General features: G+C 42.9%; 1 protein-coding gene across 1 annotated transcript; it reads right to left on the reverse strand.

Moving 5' to 3' along the window:
* Nucleotides 1-12,093: 12,093 nt before the first annotated feature.
* Nucleotides 12,094-15,049, reverse strand: LOC125509767 (ETHYLENE INSENSITIVE 3-like 3 protein). The gene is made up of 3 exons (XM_048674800.2): nucleotides 14,732-15,049; nucleotides 12,619-14,637; nucleotides 12,094-12,514 (listed from the first exon to the last, which is right to left on the reverse strand). The coding sequence occupies exon 2, from the start codon at nucleotides 14,538-14,540 to the stop codon at nucleotides 12,624-12,626; it is 1,917 nt and encodes a 638-aa protein (XP_048530757.1). The 5' UTR covers nucleotides 14,541-14,637; nucleotides 14,732-15,049; the 3' UTR covers nucleotides 12,094-12,514; nucleotides 12,619-12,623.
* Nucleotides 15,050-24,122: the final 9,073 nt, after the last annotated feature.

Raw genomic sequence — 24,122 nt, forward strand, 5'->3', positions numbered from 1 at the left:
CATATTACTAAACCTGCAGGGTCACACACTTAAGAATCAACGGTTTGTAGAGTACTAAGAGGTATTCGGAATAAGGGAGAATTGCACCGGAAATGTTCCGAAAATATCAAAGTCTTTCCAAGGAAACCAGAAGTGTTCTGGTAAAACCGGGAAAGTCCCAGAGTACCCTTGAACCAATTGAAATGTCCATGGATGTCTAGAAAGCTTCTAGAGACCCTAGGGAGCACATAGTTATCAAAAACCTATAATGAACTGGCAAAAAATTAGACATGTAATGAACAAGATTTGAATAATTATTCAAAACTTGTCGTTCTTTTTTGCGTCTGGTGGAAAAAAGAGGGAGAAGCAGTTGTTCTACAGAACATTGTCCTTGTCGCACAAGCCTATGAGGCCATAACAAATTGGGCACTAGAAAAGTACCAATAACCATTTTAGTAGAAAACAAAGTAGTCAAACCTGATTGGGACGAGATTAGGAAGGATACATGGTGATTTACCTCCATTTCATGAACTGCATTGAGGTCCATTGGGGTTTTCTTCTACACCGCGAGTTGCGAGGGGAATGTAGATGACCACCAGTAGTAGTTGTAGTCCTTGTCGACGATCGTTGACTTCGGACAAGCAGCGACAATAACGTCTGGTCGGAGTTTGAAAATATCAGGTCCATGATACGTCCATTTTGCATCATATTTTTCTACTGTTATTTATTATGTTTTTGGTTATTATCTCAATTTATAATGCTATTCTAATGCCTTTTCTCTCTTACTTTGCAAGTTTCACATGAAGACGGAGATTGCCGGCAGCTGGAATTCTGGACCTAAAAGGGGTACAACGGAGATAGCTATTCTGCACAACTCCAAATGACCTGAAAATTTACAGATAATTATTTTGGTATATATATATACTAGAAGAAGAATTACCAGAAGGGGGGCCTCCAGGGAGCGACGAACTCAGGGGGCGGGCCACCCCCCTCCCCCTTGGCGTGTCCTATGAGCTCGTGGGCCCCGTGGCAGGCCTCCGGTGCCCATCTTCTACTATATGAAGCCATTTTCCCTATAAAAATAAGAGGAAGAATTTTGGGACGAAGCACTGTCGTGTTGAGGCAGAACCTGGGCAGGAGCACTTTTGCTCGCCGACGGAGCGATTCCGCCGCGCGGACTTCTCTTCGAAAGGGGAAATCGAAGCCATCGACATCACCAACAATTCTCTCGTAGTGGGGACCGATCTTCATCAACATCTTCACTGGCACCATCTTATCTCAAACCCTAGTTCATCTCTTGTATTCAATCTTTGTCCCCAAAACTTAGATTGGTACATGTGGGTTGCTAGTAGTGTTGATTACATCTTGTAGTTGATGCTAGTTGGTTTATTTGGTGGAAGATCAAATGTTCAGATCCTCAAGTATATTCAATACACCTCTGGTCTTGAACATGAATATGATTTATGAGTAGTTACTTTTGTTCTTGAGGACATGGGAGAAGACTTGTTATAAGTAATCATGTGAAGTTGATATTCGTTTGATATTTTGATGATACTCGTGTGTTGTTGCTTACTTTAGTGGTGGCATGTGAACGTCGGCTATATGACACTTTACCATATTTGGGTCTAAGAGAAGGCATTGTGAAGTAATAAGTAGTTGATGGGTTGCTAGAGTGACAGAAGGTTAAACCCTAATTTATGCGTTATTCCGTAAGAGGCTGATTTGGATACATATGTTTCATGATATGGTTAGATTTATATTAATTCTTCTTTCGTAGTTGTGGATGCTTGCGAGAGGGTTATCATAAGTGGGTTGCTTGTTCAACTAGTCCATCTACATATCAAATTATCAAAGTAGCGAGCGCGAATCAACTAAACATGATAAACGTGACTAGACAATAATTCACATGTATCCTCAAGAATGCTTTGCTTATTATAAGAGAACGTTCCGTCTTGTCCTTTGATATAAAAGGGATTGTGCCACTTTGCTGCACCTTTGTTACTATTGCTTCTTGTTACTTGTTACGAATTGCCTTGCTACCAAACTATTCGTTACCACTACTTTCAGTACTTGCAGAGAATACTTTGCTGAAAATCATTTTCTTCTGCTCCTCATTGGGTTCGACACTCTTAGTTATCAAAAGGACTACGGTTGATCCCCTATACTTGTGGTCATCGGTCCACATGATGATAGTAGAAAGTAACAAGACGAGGGGGAAAGAGTATCGAGAAAGAAGTTGAGGGGTCTGCGGAGTGCGCACCGCAAAAATAAATATTAGATAAATTGGTGGCATCACTTCTTGGTTGTGAGTAGTATAAATTATTAGAAATTGAAGCAGCAGAATGGGCACAAGTCCTACGTACAAAACTGAAGCTACTAGGTAAGTTTGCTAAAAAAAAGTCGGTTTCATATAACGTAACTTGGTAGAATGAGAACCAAAATGTTAGGACTGAAAATGAGATCAAATCATATAAAAAGCAGTGCACTTTGAAGAACATAATCAAAATGGTATCTGGTAGGGGGAAATTCATCAGGAACGCATCGAAGTCTTTCGACAAATTAATATTTCACAGTACTACCATGCAAGTGTTGAAGAATAGAAGGATGGATATTTGAGGGAAGAGAAAATCAAAAGTTAGCAAAAGGAGTGTAGCAATTTTTCACGGCATGAATTTGCGAAGGGACAGGACGAACGGATGAGTCCACATCACGTAAAGAAAAGTAATTGCCCAGAAGGAAAACAAATATATAAAGAAGAGTGGTAAACAGTACTGGAACCTAAGAGCGGAGAACAGGAACGAAGGAAGAAGAAGATGAATGGTGTAGGGAACTCGTCGAACAGGGTACGTAACAGAGAAGGGGGTGTAGCATACGCACAGGTAGAAAGATGTATAACAATGGCCCATGGAAGTATTTGTATAGAATAAACACGTATACTATCTCGTATCCAAAGGTTAAAGATTTCCATCCATTTTTCAACCAATTTCTGTGGGAACATATGTTCGGATCACGGCTGTAGATCGACGGGTGCAGATGTTTCCACGGGTGCATGCCCCGCACCTGCGTGCCCCTGCGAATTTTTGTGACTTTCATCCGGAGTTAAGGTTTGTTCTAGCATTACAAGATGCAAAGACCAAGTGTAATGAAAGCCTCTATTTTAAAAAGGGAAAAAATGTTGCCTGAAAGCTTAGTCAGAATGACAACTATATATCTGGTATTATGTCCCAACATAGGTGTGATCACGTTATAAAGTGCACAACTTTTTGAACAATGTGATGTTTGTCTGTTTGTTTGATTGATTTGTCATATTTCGCGCAAACGTTCAATATCTTTTTGGGTTTGCACATCACCTAGACAAAAGGTCAAAATTATATACCAATAAAGTTTCTCGGGGGAAAAGTAATCTACATAGAAATTAGTAATTAAATAATATAATGTATACTCTAGATTTACTAAATTGTTAGATGTCCACATGGCAATAAACAGAAGCATATTCGATGCATTCTCAAAATTCTTTTTAATCATTAAAATTAACGACAATGGGTACATAACCAAGCGATCGAGCTAGGATGACGGCATATTATTGCAAAATGAATACAACCAAGCTATTTACGATGCTAGATTATTGGTTCTAAATATATTGGCTGAATGTAATTTTAGTTCTAGCACTACATGATAATCATTATAATAAAGTTATGCCCCATGCACATATACGATGTAATTGTGGCCATTGCCACAGTGATGTTGGGAGACGAGCAATTGTTAAAGTATTTATGAAGTATGTACTCTCTCCTGCGTTCCAAAATAAATGTTGTGGTTTAGTTCAAATTTTGAAACGGAGGAAGTAACTTTTTTGACCATGTAATGTATTATGTTGCCTTCCTTTGTATTTGATTGACTTGTTGTTTCAAGCAAGACTTCATAATGACATTTGTTTTTTGCACGTCATCTCGATGCAAAGCTCAGAAAGAAATAATAATGAAATAGCTCCTTAAAAAAGTCTCCATCACAATTGATTTAAGCTTATGTAGTGCACTCTAGATTTTCAAAGTATTAGAGGTTCACACGAAATAAAGGGGAGTGTGTCCGACGTATTCACATTATCATTGTGAATCTTTAGAATTAAAGACACCAGTTACGCACTCGAGTTTGTGTGCGCAGATGTAGGTTATGAAAGGAATCCGATGAAGCTAATTATGGTGCCATATCCCTTCCGACTTTACATTTAGCTGGGGTTAATATTTGTTCCAACATTATACAATGAACTAGTGTATATTTCACGTTTTATTTTCACTACCCGTTGGGGGTTCTTTCCACCTATCCCTCACGGTACTACTTCGCTACCGGTCACCCATAATTATTTAGCCTTGCAAGGATCATCTTAGGTTGCATGCATCTTATGTTGCGATTTGTGGTCTTTGCGACAATGCCAAGAGTTGAGTGGTTGCCAAAGTATTCATGTCCTCATATAGGGGGAAATCGTGTTATAAACCACGCAGCTTTTAGATGAAGTGCCATCTGTGTTGTGTTGCCTCTATTTCTATCTAATTGGTCTGTATCGTTTCGCGCAAGCTTTGAACAAGCTTTTGGTTTTGCGTGTCGTCTGGTGTGCTGCTCAAGACAATTTCCATAGAAAACAATAAAAGCATATCTAGTCCACTGTGGGTATTATTATCTTTAAAATTATTATCGGAGGTCTACATGACAATGGACGAAAGCGTGTTCGGTTCGTGCTCTCTCGGTTTCATCTTGAATGTATACTAGAACGGAAGATAGCCGGTATAAACCCGGGCAATCGGACGAGGACGCGGACACATTATTGTGAAATGAATGTAACAAGGTTATTTATGGTGGTGCTAAATTGCTCATTTTGACTTCCGGCCCAAGTTGATGGTAACGTTTGTTCTATCGTTACAAGATATAGAGACCCCATCTCAAAAAAAGGGAAGATGCAGAGACCAAGTGTGCTGAAAGCCTCTATTTTCAAAAGGGCAAAAACGTTGCAGGAAATGTTAGTCGAGGTGACAGGACATGAAGTTTCTGCTCGCGAGCTTATATGCTCCCTCATGAACAGTAAATGAGAAAATAGTTAAAAAAGTCGGGTTTATTTTGTGCAAACAAACATTGACGAATTTTCGACATGCGTGCGAATTTACATAAAGAAACAACATTCCCAAATGCTTCCGTAAAAGAACAAAATTGATGGTCTAAAAGGTCTGTTTTTGCAAGCATTTTGAAGTATCAACCTTTTTTTACGGGAGCATCTTGAAGTACTGGGAGCGAGTAAAAGGCAGGGACGTCAAAGGTAGGAAGTTGACATGCATGGTCGTCACTCGTCACATGTAAAATGGGTGAGTTTTCCGCTTGACCGAGCGAGCGAGCGAGGTCGGTCGGCGACGAGGAGAACCGCCCCTCCCTCCCGCGTGGCTGTCCACTCCACTCCACGCTCCAAATCTGAGATTCTCGGCGGGCGGGCGGCCCACAAGGGAAGAAGGTTTGTGAATGCTCCTGGTGCCTCTCTCGAGGCACGTACACCGCCCCGCACCCCGAAACCATCGGTCTGCTCTCTGCTGGTTGGACCAACGTACGCCTCCCACGTTTACGTGGACGGACGCAACCTCGTTCTGAATCCATATCCCTCCCATGCACTCCCGTCCCCTTCTCAAGTAGGTATAGCCGCTACAAAAACAAGACAAGAACTCTCTTTCCATTTTCTTAACGTCCGAAAACCAGGCCGCCGTTACAGCATCTCTAGCAGACCCGTTTAATGCCGACCCGCAAAACTTGTTTACAGTTCGCTGAAAAATGGTTTTGTGAACCGACATGGGCTGCTAATATATTGTTTTACGGATCGGCTACGTGGGTCTGTTCGGCGCAGCTTGCGTCGGCTCGCAAACCGAAAACCCCCGATTAGCGAATTTGACAGCGATTCAGACAATTGAGTTCAAATTCAAAGAATAAAACATAATTCGTGCGCAAATAAAAGCATAGTTTCGTACGACAAACCCAAAAGGACTTCATGCAAAAGCGACGACCACGTCCATCATCATCTTGGTCGCTTTTCACCCGTCGTCATGATCTTCACTCCACACCACCGCCATCAATGTCATTGCCGCCCCCGAATCCATCACCGGCACGTGTTCCAACTCCGGCACCGAAAGCATCGCCGGACACACTAAATGCATCAGCGGCACTGGTTCCAGCTCCTGATGGGAAAACATCACCGGCACCGAAACACCCACCGGCCGCCGCTAGCATCCTCCTCTTCAAGATGTCTCTCCTTGCCATATCATGCCATTCTTTGGTGATGTCGTCCATGTCTTCACGGTTCAATGTCATGATCCTGTTCTCTTCGGCAAGAAGCTTGGCCATGGCTTTGGTCTCAGCGGCATATGCTCTTCTCTCCTCAATGGCTGCCTTGCGCAACCCCTCGTCCTTGAGCAATTGCCACTTCTCTTGCTTCTCTCGTGCCTTCTTCTCGGCCAACTCTTTCTTTGCCTCCAATGTCTTCGCCAACATCAACTTATTTGATTGCACCATGACATCTATCTTGTCCTGCAAGCTCGATGCATCGTGTTCCCTCTTGATCGTCTCCCTTGTCTTCTTGTCTCCAGCGGGCTTGTTCAAGTTTCGTGGGCCATCATTATTTTCATCTTCATCCATGTTAGTAAGTGAAACTCTCTTCGGTGGGGATTCTCTGTCAATCAACTTCCACTTGTCACACCCTTTTAGCAATTCTCAACAATGCTTTAATTTAAAAAATTTGCCTTCGGAAGCCTCCATGTCTTTGTATCTTTGTTGGGCAATTTTCTCCTACACAATTAAAACAATGTCAAATGATGCAATCACTTCAAATGGTACAAATGATTTGCACAACTTGGGACATGAAAATGAACTCACATAGTCGGATTCCATGGTTTCACTTGGAGGTGCATTGTGAACTTGTTCCAAGCAAGCAGCCCAATGGCTACAAATCGGCTTGATCACATCCCAACGACCTTGGAGTGACCAAAAGGTGCGTGGAGTCCTATTGGGATACTTTCCCATCATGCGGAAGTATTGACCTTCGATCCTTTGCCAGTGCCTCTTGGCGGTTTGAGATGTACCAGTGCAAGCATCAAGAGACACTGCACTCCAAGCCTTGATTAAGATTTGGTCTTCCAACATCGTATAGTTCTTCGATCTCGCGCCTTTTTTTGCTTGTGCTTGCTCATACACCCCCTCGTCTATCTCCTCCACTTCATCTTCACCACCGTGATCATCCACGCCACCCTCCATTTCATTGTAATCGAAATCAGCGAACGGGGCTTGATCGATGTCGACGGTGTTGGTGTCCAACAAGTTGACGAACTCGGCAGTGGCATCGTTCGAACCACCGCTACAATAAGTGACATCAAGTCACGAGCTACCACAATGGCGAAAACCGAAGCAAGTAGAAGGAATCGAAGAAGCATACCATTCGGCCATTTCATCGAACACCTCGCCTGCGGTCGAAGCGGCGCCGTTGAACGGCATCGTCGGGGTACCTCTTGCCGGGGTGGAGGGAGAGGATGAAGGCGCCGGCCTTTTCGTAGGAACCTTCTTGCGCTTCACGCCCGAAACTTTGTCCATCTTCTCCGGCAGCGGCCGAGCAGATCTCGTGTGCCTTCCCCGCGGGGCCAGCCAAATTTCCGCCCTGCACGACCACATTGCCCTACCGCTTGCGAGCAGGCGCGGTGGTGCCTTGAGCGACGGCGGAGGCGACATGGTCGACGACGAGATCTGCCAGAGGGGATTGCGCGTACGCGACATCCACGGTGACGGGGGACAGCTGGGAGGCTTCCATGGCGGCGAAGAATGGCCGGGGAAAATGGACCGGAGCGGGCCGAGGCCGAGCAATGGCGGCGAAGGGGGTGGGAAGCAGGAACGGTCGCGCGGAAATTTTCCTTGCGCCAAATCTTGCTGCGGATAGGGGGCGAGCTCAGATTGGCCTCCCACCCCATGAATCTAAAAGTTGAGAGCGAACTTTTGCTGTGTCTCCTAAAAAATTTTACAGATCCGACGTGTCTGCGGGGTTTGATCAGGCAGAACTTTTTGCGTAAGGCATTATACAGAGTCTGCTGGAAATACTCTTACTACATTCACTTTGTGGACCTGAGCCCTCCTAATTATTAGCGCTTGGCGCGGAGCGATATATCTCTGAGGAATTTAGACTCCTTGGCACTGGCAATCTCGAGATGCTAGCCCTTCTTTGCTGCTGCTCCTGTATTTTATAAGCGATTCTCCGTGTGGTGCACAAGAGATGGTCCTTTGGGAGGGAGGCCTTGAATCGATCGCTGCTGCGCATGTCAGCCGGAGACTTCAGTCCTGCTGCGACCACAAACGCACTTGCAACATGCATGCATCCATGTGACCCGGATCATATACGCTAGCTAGCCGTCAAAATGTGCTGCCTGATGCTAGCCGAGGGAGCACGAATTTCGCCGGTTTACAAGCACCCAAAAAAATAAAAAGCATCCCCGTGTGGTGCATGTGAAGCTGCGGAAATTCGATGAGAATGTCATCTATACTTGTGTTCAGTGCATTCCAAAGCCAGAGCCAAGAACAGTGCTAGCAGCAATGATGATCTCTCTGTCCGATTAGACGAAGTGAAACCTTGAGACGCGACGAAACGATCTCAGTGGATCAAGTATGGTGTACAATTCACAGGCGCTGGTATTTCTGTTTACCTGGTGTGCAAGATGAAGAGGCGTTCGATCCAAGCCTTGGCCAGGCTGCCCAAACAAAACAAAAGACCATGTATGGATGGTGTATAATACTACTACTGTACTGTATGTAGGTGCCAATATACTATAGCATCATTGCTTCTCACCTCGATATGAGCAAAGATGCCCTTGTCTCATTGGAGGGGGGGTGAAAAGGCCCTCCCTGAAAATGAGAGGACTTCACACTAGCGTCTCCCCCATACTACTTCTCGTCTTGTTCCTCTGCTCTGTCCTCTACTCTGCAGTCTGCACCCCACATCCTTGGGGTCAACCAGCCTGCCTGTTCTCCAAAAGATAGGGGCCAACAAAAAAGAGGTGCATTGCATGTGTATAGCTAAAAAGCAGTAGATGTCAAACTGAGACCGGTTTCACATGTTGATATTCACCAGAGCTTTTCACTGACCCAGTCTGCAGTCGCTCTGAATTCTGACCAGATTCTCCAGAGCTGGTATGCATGCCTGCCATGTCATACAGCTGCAGGCTGCTGCTGCAAAGAGATTAGGATTCTTGGGACCCCACAATTGTTGGCCCCTGACACTGTGCACAAGAAGCCCAGACCAATGACTTCCAGGGTCAAGAGATGATGAATCTTGCATCTTTAACACAAAAGGAAACAAAATGAATCATGGGCAGCACAGCACGAAGCTCATAGACAATCGAACCAAGCTGACAATCAAATAACAGCAGTGCTTCTAAAACACATTTGCAATCACTAAACTTGCTCCTCGATGGTGAGACGCGCGTACTATAAGCAGATCCGCTGATTTGACAGGCGGATCACGGAATTCATAAAATAAGCGGGTCAACTCAGGCACGCTTGAAAGTATGCATAGCAGACAAACTGCCTCGTATCGTATGTCAACAACCTTTAACATCCTTCATCGGATCCAATTTTAAAACGAGTAACAATCAGACCCATTGCTTTGCTTCATCTCTGAGAAGAGAACTCAGTCAAGGAAATTTACTATTCTGCATGTCAGCATCGGAAGAGGGTCTGGACAGTTTGAATGGAACGTTACAATGGTTGCAAAACTTCCAAGTAGTAAAGGGAGCAGCATATTTCTGTACTAGGTTAGCTTAACAGTACAGCATACCAAGTGATTAACAACTGACAGTTGCAGACTGCCACTATAGTTTTCCAAATAATAGACTGCTTCCACATATCCAAACATTTATGAAGGTCGTTTTGATCTCAAACACCTGCTCCGTACTTAAATGCACTTATTAGTTTAGTCCATGTCGCAATCAAAATTGTTAACAGTTTTCTCTTAGCTTTGGACTATGACATATTCAGAAGTGGAGGGTAGATCTGGTCTGATTCAGAGGCTTATTATTGAATTATAGGTGTATTAGGAGTACTACACTACACACACAAAAGAAGTGTTCAGTGCCACATATTTGACTAAGACTATACAGAAGCAATGTATCCAGACATTTTCAAACTTCAAGAGAAAAAAACATACGACTCAAAAGCAACAAATTCTAAATTATAATGCTGGAAGCTGGACGCAAAGCTAAGAAACATTGGAAAGGGTCAAATATACAGAATACGAAAATAATGTTGTCTAATCTAGACAGGCAATCAAGACGATGCAGTAATGCATGGGAAATATGCTATATTAGTAAAAAAGTTACTGCCCTTGCTCGCATATACCGCCATAATAAACTAGTAGTAATTTCAATGACAACTGCTACTTTGTTTTTACTAGTCTGTTTTTGCCCTTTTGATGATATGGATGCTTGAGATAGCTAGATTTATCACTTCCACTATATGGTATACAACTAGAAGGGTCAGCTTCAATGTCTGTCGTCGATAATGTTACCAGACAATGATTTTATAGTAAACCTTAGTTTTGCTACTGTCCATCAGTTTAGCCACCCATTTTTCAATAGCCATCAACTTCAGTGCACCCCGGAAACTTCCATTGAAAGAACTGGATGCGACACCCTTTTTCTTCCGTTGTAACTCATACGGCATTGGAGAAATTTCTGTTCTGCTAAGACCTTCCACTCGTGTTAGATCGGATATAGGAAATGGTGCTATAGCATAGGAAAGTACTCCCTCCGTTTGGAAATAACTGACGTTGTTTTAGTTCAAAATTTGAACTAAAACCATGTCAGTTATTTCCAAACGGAGGTAATATATCATAAACAGGCAGTACATATTTTTGGAAGAACAGCTGGGGTACATAAGCTGCACCTCGCAGGCATAAGGCATGCATAGAGATATGCATCACAGCCCTATCAGCGACACCAATTTTCAGGAAACTTACAAATAAATTATGTGCATCATAGCTCTAGCAGCGGCAACAATGGTCAAGAAATTTACAAGATAAGCTCCAGATAGTACAACCCAGTATCGAAGCGGAGTTGAATGATACAATGAATCTGAGATGCATGGTTCCTTAAGAAATGGAAACTGCACTAGAGCTTATTTCGATGTTTCATTCAGGAATATATCAATGAAAAAATCAAGCCGGGTCATGAGCTAGCAACTCGAATAAATTAGCTAGCAAGTGGCATAACATCGCAAGAAGCAAGATATCCACATGCTTAATGGAACTTAGGCAGACTGTGCTCTCCAGTGTAAATATACTACAGGGAAACTTCATCAGCATGTACTAGAGATATATACTGTGATAATCAACCGCAGTAAATTTAAAACTCAAAAGAATTGCACATCCGTAAAAGAGCATCCGTTCAGACTACTAGGTTATAGAATCTATGCCATCAAGTACCAGAAGGTGAGTAACAGCCTACCTATAATACAGCCTACTAGCTTATCCTTGAGATCTTCTCTTGTAAGCGGTAGACTCATATCCTTTCTTCCTAATTCATTATTCCATGATAATGGATTATTCCACGAATACCTCGAAGCGAGGCTCATCAAAATGCAAAATATAATACTACTAAAAAAATAAGAAAATGAACGATTAAATTACTACCCCCGAATATTCAACTGGCCGATTAATTTCTTATAATGCACTCCATTTTTCTTTGCCAAATAAACCAGCAAACATCGACGTTTCCACAAAAGTCTAAATAGACCTCTTTCCAATGATTTTTTTTGTGTGTGATTCCATTCCAAATGTGAATCTCAGCCATATGTCCCATACCCATATATGCAGATACCAAACAGCAACTCAACAGGAAGCCTAGTGATACAGTCATTTACCGCTTAAACCACCACTGTTGCATATCTCCAAACTTTTATCTACAATACTAGCCATTTTCAGAACAGTAGTACTGTATAACAAAGGTTTCACTTTTTTTCTTTTGGCAAGAAACAAGGGTTTCACTGTGTAACTACCATCAACCGATGACACAGTAATGAACTTAATTTTGCTCATAGAAAGATAAGAGACAGAGGGATCTCCTCAACTGATGAATATTTTATTCTTGATTGTATCTACAGACTACAATGTTGAATATTCAATGTTTCTGTAGAAAGCAAAAGGGAGGGGGGTGAGAACATGCATGAGAGCATGGCATTCATATCTCAAAGATTCGAAAATTACAAAGAACTATCCTTTCTTCACTATATATCTTCCCCGGGAAAATTAACTACTCCAAACTTAAACCCTGTAGGCATGTACACCTTTCCGGTTTACAATCCGGTCATCCTTGACAATATTTTTCAAAAGAATGTAAGTCAAGTATCATTGGGCATGCTACAGATGGTATCAGCAGCATCAGAATGAGAAGTTTAGTCTTCCATACTCAAGTTAATCTGGTAATCCTGGTGACACAAAATGGATGACCAAACAGAAAGCATAAGAGCCCTACCTAACCTGACAACCAAAAGGAAAATTGTCATCTTGCAGCAGAAAATTATGATCATGCTACAGTTCAAAGAGAGAGAAACAGCTAAGAAACAGCTATGTGATGAAATTACCTATGTTATGTTCCCAGGTATTCCATTAAATCATCATCATGCAGCAGCAAATCATCAATATCTGGGATCGGGCTGCTCATACTGATATAGTCCAAAGGTAACCCCTCAAAAGAACTGCCAACAAACTTATCTTGCTCACCGTAGAATGGAAAATCTACGAGGTGTTGCATATCTCCAGGGACAGAAGTTGAACTTCCACCACCAATCACATGATCACCATAAGGACTGTTGTCAGCTGGTGCCCTGATACCCATGGGAACCACATGATGATCCATCATAGGTAATGGCACTGATTGTTTCGGAGGTAAAGTCTGATAGTTACTGGGAAAACTATTAAAACCAGAATTGGCATGCAGTGGAAAGGGGTTTCCAGAGTTTGACCTGGCATTATCACTACTTCCATAAAGTACAGGCTGATATATGCTTACAGGAGTAGCATCCACAGGTTGGGCATTATCAAAGCCATTAACCCCAGACCCAGGAAGATAAACATGCCCTTGAGCATTTCCACTGTGTTGTAAAGCTTCACTTGTAACGGCCATCTGATTGAAGCTTGTAATCTGGTGGTTAGCCATGCCTGGAATCTCTACTTGGTCCAGTCGGTTCATATCGGGAATCAGATTTCCTGGATTTTCTGGTGCATCATCAGTCCTTTGTACCTCCTGCTCAACAGCAACGGAACTGTGACGTGCTCTTTTTCTCTTTGGTGGTTGTTTTTTTGTTCCTTCCTTAAGAACAACAGCCTGATAAAGATGTTTAGTGTTCGCCCTTTCTCTGTCTCTTCCGGAGACATGCTCCTCGCTGGATTGTGCAGCTGGAGAAAGACCTTGCTCATCATCTTTAGATGATATTGAAAGAGGAGCCTCCTCAAAACCATCAACATCATACTCGTTACTGCTGCTCTGTGCGTTCCTAGTTCCATTTCTGTCTTCTGGAGCACTGCGGTGAGTAATCTCTGAGACGCCATTGTCAATGCCAAGCACAAGCCTTTCCTCTCTCTGTAGAACTCCCAACCAAATCAGGCTCTCCTTTGCAGTCATTTTATCCTGCAAGATTTTGGATTTGCGAACATGGTTTCTGATCTTATCGAAGTTAGGGGACATGTGCTTAATAACACATGTAAGCACACCGACCTTCCAAACCTTCTTAAGATCATGAGGTTTTTTGTAAGGAGCAATCTGTCCCCTTGGAAGGCCCAAGGCAGCCCACCACTCTTCATTCCCCGCAGGCCACCATGGGGGCGGAGTGCCCTTCTCCAGGGGGTACTTGCGCTGCGGTGGATTACAGTGCTGCATCAATGACGAAAGCAGTGAGCCCAGAGTGGCGTCTTGGAGATCCATCAAGCTGTGCTCGGTCTTGACAACGCTACTCTGAGCATCAGCATCCACCAAGTGCTCGGCCTCGTACTTTGCAATCGCTGCCGGACCATTCTTATCAAACTTAACCTTCTCCTTCCACCAAGCTCTAATGTTATCCGAGGCACCGCTCACAGGCTTCCCTTTCTCAGGGATGATCCCGTACACAAACCCACGGGCATTGCACACCTCCATCAGCTTGAGCATGTACTTGAGGATCCCGTCGTGCGCCCTGGCCATCTTCTTGCGCATGGCCTGGTCGGATATCTGCTTGGGCTTGGACTTCTCCAGCTCCAGTTCGGCCTGCTGCAGGGCCAGCTTCTGCTGCCTCTCCTTGATCCTCCGGAGCCTGACCCTGTCCTTCCACATTCGCCGGGCCAGCTCCTCCGGCTCAATCTCCTCGTCGCTGACATCGTTTTCGTTGATGCCGTCGACCGCGAAGTCGGACGAATCCCCGAACTCCGTCGCGAGCAAAGCCAGCTGATCCATAAGAACTGCTATGGCCTCGCAATCCCGATCACGTCCAACCCACCCAACCCTCCTGGCCCCACCGAGCGAGGGAATCATGGAAACAGCATTCCCGCCGCCATTTTTTGGGGAAGACAAGCCGCGCCGCGCCTGAGGCTTCAGCTGAGATCAGCACTGCGCGCTGAAGAAGACAAACCTAATCGGACCATGGAAAGAAGGATCAGCAAAACAAATCGGCACGAGCAGAACGAACTCCAACAACCCACTGGACCAATCTAGGGTTTCCTTACCCGCGAGAAGAAGACGGAGGAGGAGGAGGGAGGAACAAATCCACGGCGGCCGCGGCACCGGCGGTCGTCGCTTGGTGCGCGCCGCCGCCGTCGGCGACGACGAACTGCGGCGAGGATTGATTTGGTGGAACGGCAGACTGGATAGGGAGGAGGCGGATTCGGAGAAGAATGGGCGAGAGGGTGGAGATGATTGGCGACGGGGAAATTCGCAGGTTCGGCTCGAGATTCGGTTGGTTTCCTTGTGTGGAAATTATTTATTGGAGGATGGAAAGGGGGAAAAAGGAAAGGAAGGAAACTCGAGGGAAGGGAAGGCCCAGCGCGAGGAGGAACAGAGCAAACAAACACGGGACGGGACCTCCTCCGCTCGTGTATTTCATCGGATCCTCTGCTCCTGCTCACCGTGTGAACTGCCTTGTGGCCTCTCTCCAATGTGTGCCACAGCCAAGGCGTTGTTTAATAACACCCAAAAACTATTTTCTGTATCTAGTACAGACCAAAATGTTCAGACTTGTTTTATTCACTTAACATGTACTCCCTCCGTACAGAAATATAAAAGCGTTTGTCTAAACGTTCTTATATTTCTTTACGGAGGGAGTAAGACTTGATTATATGAGGTACTCCTTTTGTTTTGACATTCTACATAACTTGTTTTCTGAATTAGATGCATGTAGACACATTTTAGTGTGTTTGTTCACTCATTTTAATTCATACGTAGTTCATATAAAAATATACAAAAATATCTGATAATAGTAAAAGGAGAAAAGATTATTGTTTTGCTGGTGGAGTTTGAGCTAAAATTTTGGTGGGGTCAACGGTAAGCTTAAATTCCTTTTTTCTGATGAAACATCAATGTTGCCCTTTGTTACGAAAATGACATGCAGAAATAGAGCTTCTAGTCTATGGTCAGGCAAGAAAACATGACAATTGTACAACTGAATTGCACACCAAACTCACTTATCATGTGGCTTATCCAAGAACTTGCTCCCTTTGTGAGAGAAATAGAGCATTAAAAAGAGAGCACAAACCTCTGTGAGTGAAAATAGTCGGTAGCGCTCAAAGATCTCATGGTGTCACCGTGGTATATGGACGAACGGAAGAGATCCCGGTGAATAGAGTTTGTGTATAAAATACTCGTGGTTGAATTACTGCATGATCATGAATAATATTTCCAAGAGGGTATTTTTGTGAAACCATGTTTTATGATTTTGAATAAGCCACGTGAGCATATTCTGTTTATCATAAATTTAGCAAGACTTCAGCATTTTTTGTGACACCGATCAGTTGTGCAAGTCAAATTTCATCATCTAAGGTCTACAAAACTTGTATTCCCCTTAACAATATTTGGTGAGAGAGTTTGTGGGGAACTGTCTATTCTCCGCAATCAAGACGAAAACATGAACATAATTCTCGACTAGCAAGGTAAGATCATCTCTAATCAACCTAGGAAAATACCCCCCCCCCCCCCATATGAACGCTGACTGTGGGCAGGAGCCGACCATCCCGTACATGTCCCCCCCTGCAACCACATCCACAATTTTTAAAGTCAAATCCATGCAAACACATGTATGCCGATCAATGAACGATAAGAATACACATAACAAAGTATAACACACAAATAATACTTATTCCAAGAGATAAATGCATAGTTCAAACGTAAAGTTTATTCAGAGTGCATAATTCAAACATAAAATTCAATGTGCATAATTCAAACATAAAATTCAATGATTTTTCGTGTGAATCCACATATGTTACACTTAGTAGTTTGCCAGTGCGCCTGTGTATCTCGAAGTTATCGATGAATCATTAAAAAGTTCACAAAATGTTGCGCATCTTATTTCGAGAGGCAGGCATGTACTCCGAACTTCATAAAAGCATGTGTGTGGGTTGCCCCTTCGCCCTCATCCCTCACAATCATGTTGCACAAGATTACATTCCATATCATTGCAGCTCCATGAATAATACCCCAACAAGATTGGAGTACTCTAGAAAACATTTTCACATCCTTCCTGGCATCTTCTTGCATTTGTGCAAAGAGATGTCATTTGTTACCTTGGGGATCAGGTATAGTCTTCACAAACGTCGTCCACCAAGGATAGATACCATTGGTCAAGCAATACCCCATATTATAGTAATGCTTGTTGATGGTGTAACACTGAAACATCCCCATCACAAAGTCTTTTGAACAGCGAAATTACATTGATGTCGTGAGAACCTGATATGCCAAACTCACAAGTACTTTGATGCCACCACTTCAAGTATTATAATGGTCTCTTTGGTGTGATCTTGGTAGTGTTTGTGCAAACCTGACAAGGCAGTTTTTCTTTTGGCAATGCATGCAACCAATTGAACCCTGAAAAACCTCTTGTTGCTCCAATTTCCAATAAAAAAATGTGTATCCTAAACATTTGTTTCTCTCAATTACTCCAGTCCCAACACATTTCACCATGGTGTCATGTATGTGCTCTCCCCATCCTGACGTACTCATCAACAACATCTGCAGCTTTACAATATGCAAGTATCCTTAGAGCAACCTTGCATTTTTGTAGAGTAGAGGACAATTGTCCGCATGAATTCTTCCTTAGCAATCATATGCATTTGTACCTCCCACAAATCCGCAAAAAAAGGGTGCTCATTCTGAAGCGATGTCGAGAAAAAAAAACTCCTGAAATATCGGGTTGGGTTTGAAGTAGTCATTGCAAGGACTCCTTGCACCACTTATCCTATCTCGGGCAATAAATAACCTACCCCTTATCAAACCCTTCAAGTAGAGAATATACTCGTCTTTCTTCTTCATTTCTTTCCGAATGCTCATATTCATCACCGTGTCAGCATTTTTGTCATTATCGATGTCTGAATCTGATGAATCGATGAACTTTGAATATATAGTCATCGAGCTTCTTGTACTCAAAATCATTATCTGATAAATTCATTGTTTGTCTACAAATGAGCAAAAGAATATAAAAGGATAGCTCAGACATTTTGTCGAACAAATGGTAGGCGAAGTGTAGGGCGCAACAAGGACGGCCAGAAACGGTTTGGGGCCGTGGTGGCGGCCATATGGTTTAGGGACGGCGGCGGAGCTAGGCAGGGGGCGGCGTGAACGAGATGGAGGAGAGAAAAAGGGCAGGTCAGGCAAGGGTTGGTGATTGTTTGCAGAAATTTAGGGCAGGTCCGGCCTGTCAGCTTCAACTTGGCAGATGCATCCGGCAAATTTAAATTCACCCCACATGTGAGCTGGGTCTCACATATGAGGAGAGTTTAAAGGGTTCGGCCATTGTGCGAGCTGCCCACGGGACATATGAGAGCGGAGCAGGAGGTTCGGTTGGAGATGGTCTCTAGCACGACACGGGCATCTCTGCTTCCGTGGCCACAGAGACGGCGGCGTTCTGTGTCTCCGCAGAAGGATCCCGTCCCCGCGGTCAGCCATGATCGATGCTGCCTCGCGGTTGCACCTAAAAAGCCAGTAGCAGTAGTAAAACAGCCGCGGGAGCTCTAGCCTCCACGGAATTCAACCATCCTATCGCTTTCCCCTCTCCCTCTCACTACCTTTTAGAGCACGTACGGCTGTGCCGAGCCGCCGGGCGAGAGCACTTGCACTGCCCACGCACGCAGCGCCACGACAACGACGAGGCCGCTCGCTCGGCGCTGGGTGGAGAGCAACAGCAGCAGCACGAACGGGCTCCCGTCAACCTCGTAAGTTCCTGATGACGGAAATAGGACGTGGGAAGTGTTGACATGGGTTATTATGGAGTGATTAGATGGGTAATTGACCTCATCAACGCAAACAGCCGAACTTGCGGCGAAAAGACGGTGTGATTAGAGAGGCTGCTGTGTGTCGGAATGTTTTGCTGCTGCTCGCTGGCTCGCTCGTTCGTTATTTGGTCGTTCGTGGCACTGATCGGCCGGGTGCCGTGAAAGGGCAGGGTCTTTTTTTTTTTTGAACTCGTGAAAGGGCAGGTTCATCGAACGTGGACTTCTGCCCAGGTTCATCGAACGTGGATGGCACGGAAAACGTCGACGTTCGAGGTGGGCACGGCCTGTGTGGTGGGCCGCGAAGCAACTCGGCTGTACCTCGACTGGGCTGGCCCAGTGATGATGCAGTGAAGAAGAAGCGAGCGGGCGCTTGTAGTAGGGATGTGGCCGAGTGTACGTTAACCAAGTTACCAACAGAAAGATCCCTCAAAAAAAAAGTTACCAGCAGAAAGAAGGCTGATCTCAAAAAAGGAAAACATAAAGAAGGCTCTTCTCAAAACAAAAAACAAAAAACAACAGAAAGACTGAAAGAAGGCAGCGTGAGGCGCGGCTTTATGCGAGACAATAGCCTTTTTTTAGTCTATAAATGCGAGACAGTTGCTCCTCTTGCCTACAGGGAGTCGGTAGTATGCCAACCCACTAGCTTGCTTCCTTCGTCTGTTTTTATTTATTTATTATTATTAATTATGGTTCTCAATGGAAAAATATTATAGTTAAACTTTTAAAAATGTTTATCATATGTATTAAAAATGTTGATGAAGTATAAAAAAATCTGTGTGCAACTTCAAAAAAAATGTTTATGTCATTTAGAAAATATGTTTATATAATCTAGGAAAAAAGATCGTGAAAAAATGTTTATGCAATCCCAAATAATTAGCGTAAGTTTTAAAAAAATGTGACATTAGAAAAGATCGCACATTAAAAAATATTGTTGTGACATTTTAAAAAATATTTCTAAAATGTAAAAAATGTTCATATAACATAAAAAATGATGTTCCATCCTATCCAAAAACATATTCAATATGTATTTGAAAAATGTTAAACATTTGTTTAAGAAAATGTTCAAACATGTATTTGGAAAATGTTTATAATGTATTTGAAAAATGTTCAATAAATATAAAAAATTACGCATGTATACAAAAAATGTACAACATGCATTGAAAAAAGTAGGCATGGCTTGACAAAAAAATATTAAAAAAACAATGGGAACCAAAACACATAGAAAAGGAGAAAAAGAAACACATGGAAGCTTCTAAACCCGGACCAAATAGATCCATAGAAGCTTCCCAAAAACGTTGGTGGGAGCTAGAACCTACAGTATTGGGTCTGCCCACTGGATCCACTCATCAGAAGTGAGACTTGAAGGTTCCCTCGATACAGGCGGGATATAGCCCCGACGGGCAGAGAAGCCCCTTTGACGACACCATTCAAAGCACACCTCTTGTTCTTTGGGCCAAGCCGAAACGGCGCGCAGTTCTCTCCCATTGAGGTGACCCTTACAGGCGTGGCTACTTAGGGCATGTACAACGATGTTGACTCAGCTGTCTATAAGAACTGCCACATTAGATATTTAATGAGGTGGAAAAAAATGAGGAGAGAGAAGATGGTTGTCTGCAATTTGGCAGATGATCGATATCCATGAAAATCGCTAGCTATCGACAGCCTGTTCGCCGTTGTACGCCCAGGTGGCTGTAATTTGCAGTTTCTCCTACCAAAGCAGTGTAGATTACGTGCTATAGAAACCCAATCAGACGTTTTTTTATCGGAATATGTATCTGGCACACGTGAGTTTTTCTGCAAAACGATCAAACTGTTTTGATGCCGTTCATTTTTAGATCGTGTGGTCGTGATCTCGCCACCTGATTGCTCCAAATGTGGAAGATAGAGTTGTGACATATTTACAGAGACTGCCACCGCCTAGTGAGTTCAGCGTACCGGTTCGATGGGACTCGCTCGCCATGCCTGTGAGCTGGAGGCTGTTCGGGTAAAAAAAAGAGTACAGGCTACCTTCGCCAGATCCATGGGCCGAGGCTCTCCCCGCCGTCTAGCCGCAGAAGCAGGAGCAGCAGACGGGGATCTGCGACGTCATGGCGGAGTAGGCGCCGGACGGGGGCAGTGGGCGGCCGCCCCTGCAAGGCATGTCATGACCAAACGGCGGCCAGTGTGTCCGAGCAGTTCCTCTTCGCGGCGGTGGTGCGCTCGAGGACGGCGCGCACGCAGCGGCCCAGGCCTCGCTGCCCTACGAGGACGGCACCAAGTACTCGCCATGGAGGATCCCCTAGGTTGCGTCTTCCTCTTCTCTGCGGCCAATGATGTGTTGCTCGAGCTTGGGTTCCCTGACAAGGCCTCTAACTCGCAAGAACTACTCACTGTACATGAAGGAACAGGAGAAATAAGTGTTGATTACCAAGTGTAGGAGCATCTTTGGTGCTGCTGCTTCTCCTGTCTACTATCTAGCGAAAATCAAGTCTCCGTTTTTATTGATAGTCAATGTTTCTCAAGCTGCTCATCTTGTCTATTGTCATGGTATGCGTAAATCGGACCGGATTGATCACCTGCAGTTCGTCCGTTCCCACAATGTCTGCCTACAAGTAGGAGGCTGACGATGCCGAGGAGGAGGGCGCTAAGGAGAGCAAGATAGAGGAGGTCAACTAAATTATCATTTCTAGAGAAGAAGATAAACAGTTGGGTCAGTTAGTGTCGTGTCATCGGAGTCTTGTTGACTGTTGGGTCGAATGTATGTGTTGCTTGGTGTCGTGAGCTTGTAGAATGTGAGAAGTGAAGATGGCCGAATTCTGAAGAAAAAGGAGAAGAGTTTAAAGTCTGAAACTTTTTTGTTTTTTGTGTGAACTGAATTGCATCTACCTTAGTTGATTAAATTCAGACTTTGGGATGTGACTTTCCACTTCTTCAAATTCAGAGATACTGAAAGGTGTATTGCCGAGGCGCCCTTCTTGAAATTTCTGAGTTTGAATCATTCTAAAGCATGAAGAATCTTTGTTTGTGCCTGAACTGAAGTTTATTTTTGTAGGCAGCGAGGAACAGCTCCAACTGAATCTTCAAGTGTTGTTTGCCTCAACTGAATCTCCATCTATCTATGCGTTCTTGGTGGTAGATGGTACAGTACAGTTGGACGAGGAACTTACATCGTAACCTGGCGTGTCTTTGGCATGTCCTGTGTGTGAGATGTGACAAGTGAAAGGAGAAATCTGGTTGAGTTCTCAAACTTTTTGTGCTCTCCTGTGATATCTTGGAACTGAAACTGAAACGGTCTTTGATGCTCAAGTCTAGTGTTTGGTCTTTCTTCACCGGGCAACATTCATGTTGTTGAATATATTCTCAAGTGTATCTGCAAAGCAAAGATTTGATCTGATGAATCAACGCTTTGGTATGTCATATTTTGTGACTAGATCTTGTAACTTTGACCATGGGAAGAAAATTGTTGAAAAGATTCCCCCTATAATTTTTGTGTAAAATGCATGGCAATAGACAGACCATAGACCTAATAAATTAGGTAAAAACAAAATGGTAACTTTAACCATGAGAAAGAAATTTCTTCAAAAGATACCCCGATAACTTTGTGTAAATAGCATGATAATATATGCATCATAGATGAAAACATCATGGTAATTTGGACCCGAGCTATTTTTTTTGTTGAAACTTACCCTTGACAATTTCTTTGTAAATACATGATAATATACGCATCACTCACCTGATAACTTACATCCAAAACACTACGGTAACTTTTTTGAACCGTGGGAAAAAAGATATTGAAACATAACTCCAGTAAATTTTGCTTAAATAGCATGATATTTTAAGCACCGCGTACCTAATAACTTACCTACAAACATCATGATAACTTTTTGACCTAGAAACAAAGTTTCTCAAATTTACACCGGGTAATTTCTGTGTAAATAACATGGTAATATAAGCACCGCGTAACCAATAACTTACATAAAAACACCATGGTAACTTTTGTCTTGAGGAAATTGAAAAACATATCCATCGATAACTTATGTGTAAATAGTATGGTAATGTACACCCCACGGATCTGATAACTTACATGCAAACACCGTAGTAACATTGACCAAAGGAAAAAAAAACATAAGCCCAATAACTTATGTGAAAACAACATGGTAATATACAAGCCGCATACCCAATAACTTACATACACAAACCGCGATAACTTTGACCATAGGAAAAAATGTTGAAAACATACCTCGGTAACTTATGCGAAAATAGCACGGTAATATACAAACCGCATACCCGATAACTTCCATACAAACACTTCAGCGAATTTGACCAAGGAAAAAGTTGTTGAAAAACATAACCCCGGTAACTTATGTCAAAATAGCACGGTAATATACGAACCTTATATCTGATAACTTACGTAAATTTTTGACCAAGAGGGGAAATTTGTTGAAAAATATAACCCCAATATCTTATGTGGAAATAGCATGATAACTAACATACCACAAACATAGTAACTCATGTAGCCCAGACGTGGTAATTTTTGACCCGAAAAAAGATAAGAAAACATAACATGAGATCTAGTTTCGAAGACTTCATCATGATGACTATTTTATGTGAAAATGATTTTTTGCATCAGATCGACAGTTTGAGTCATAAAACATTTTGAATTTTCAGAATAAGAAGAATTTAGGATGACATCGGCTTTTTTGTCTTCCGGTACATACATGCATGTGCATGTGAAGAAGGTGAGAGAATCTTATTTATGCCCCCGATAACTTACGTGAAAATAGCACGATAAATTGCATATCACAGACGTGGTAACTTATGTAACCGGGGAGTGGTAACTTTTGACCTGAAAAAAAGTCGTCGGAACATAACAACATGGGATCTAGTTCCGCAGATCTCGCCGCAACGAATGTTTTATGTGAAAATGGTTTTGGCATCGGATCGACGGTTTGAGCTACAAAATATTTTGAATTTTCAAAATAAGAAGAATCTATGATGATATCAGCTTTTTTTGTCCTCTAGTGCATGCATGTAATTAGAGAAAAGAATGCATGTGGAAAGAGGATGATTCATCCTAATGCAATCATACATGTAATTAGATGAAAGGGAAAAGGTGTGGCAGTTTTAGCTATATGGCACACGTGTGCCAAATATCATGATCTTTTTTTATTTCTTTCCTACCAAAAGCAGTTGACGTTTTCTTCTACAGACGGCTGGAAAGAGATCCTTGTTGTACATGCCGTCTACATTCCAATTAGTAGATGACATGGACACATGGTACGGACGGCAGTCGTCTAAACCAATGTACATGCCCTTACTACGAGACGGTAGTTTGCCTCGTCAAGGAAACTTGTTAGTGGTAGGCCCAATACCGGTACGTTATCTTTACTTGTTATTCGTTTGGTCCGTTTTTTTCCTTTTCTTGTTTTTACTTTGTGTATCTATTTTTTAGATATTCTAAAATTTATTTAAATACATACATTTATTTTTTAATTAAATTTACCTCTAAATAAATATATTTTCAATTTTGATTTACTTAAAAAACATTAATGTCACATTTAAAAAATGTTTATGCAGTGTAAATAAAATGTTTGTGCAACTTCAGAAAAAAGTTGATAGCATTCGGAAAAATGTTCATGAAATTTAAGAAATGTTCAGG

This window comes from Triticum urartu, chromosome 5A (genome assembly GCF_056163025.1).
Source record: "Triticum urartu cultivar PI428250 chromosome 5A, HENAU_Tu73, whole genome shotgun sequence".
In the NCBI taxonomy this organism is placed as follows: domain Eukaryota; kingdom Viridiplantae; phylum Streptophyta; class Magnoliopsida; order Poales; family Poaceae; genus Triticum; species Triticum urartu.

Bases quoted from the DNA above. Each gene is read 5' to 3' on its own strand.
- LOC125509767 (XM_048674800.2), bottom strand. From the start codon at position 14,540: ATGATTCCCTCGCTCGGTGGGGCCAGGAGGGTTGGGTGGGTTGGACGT.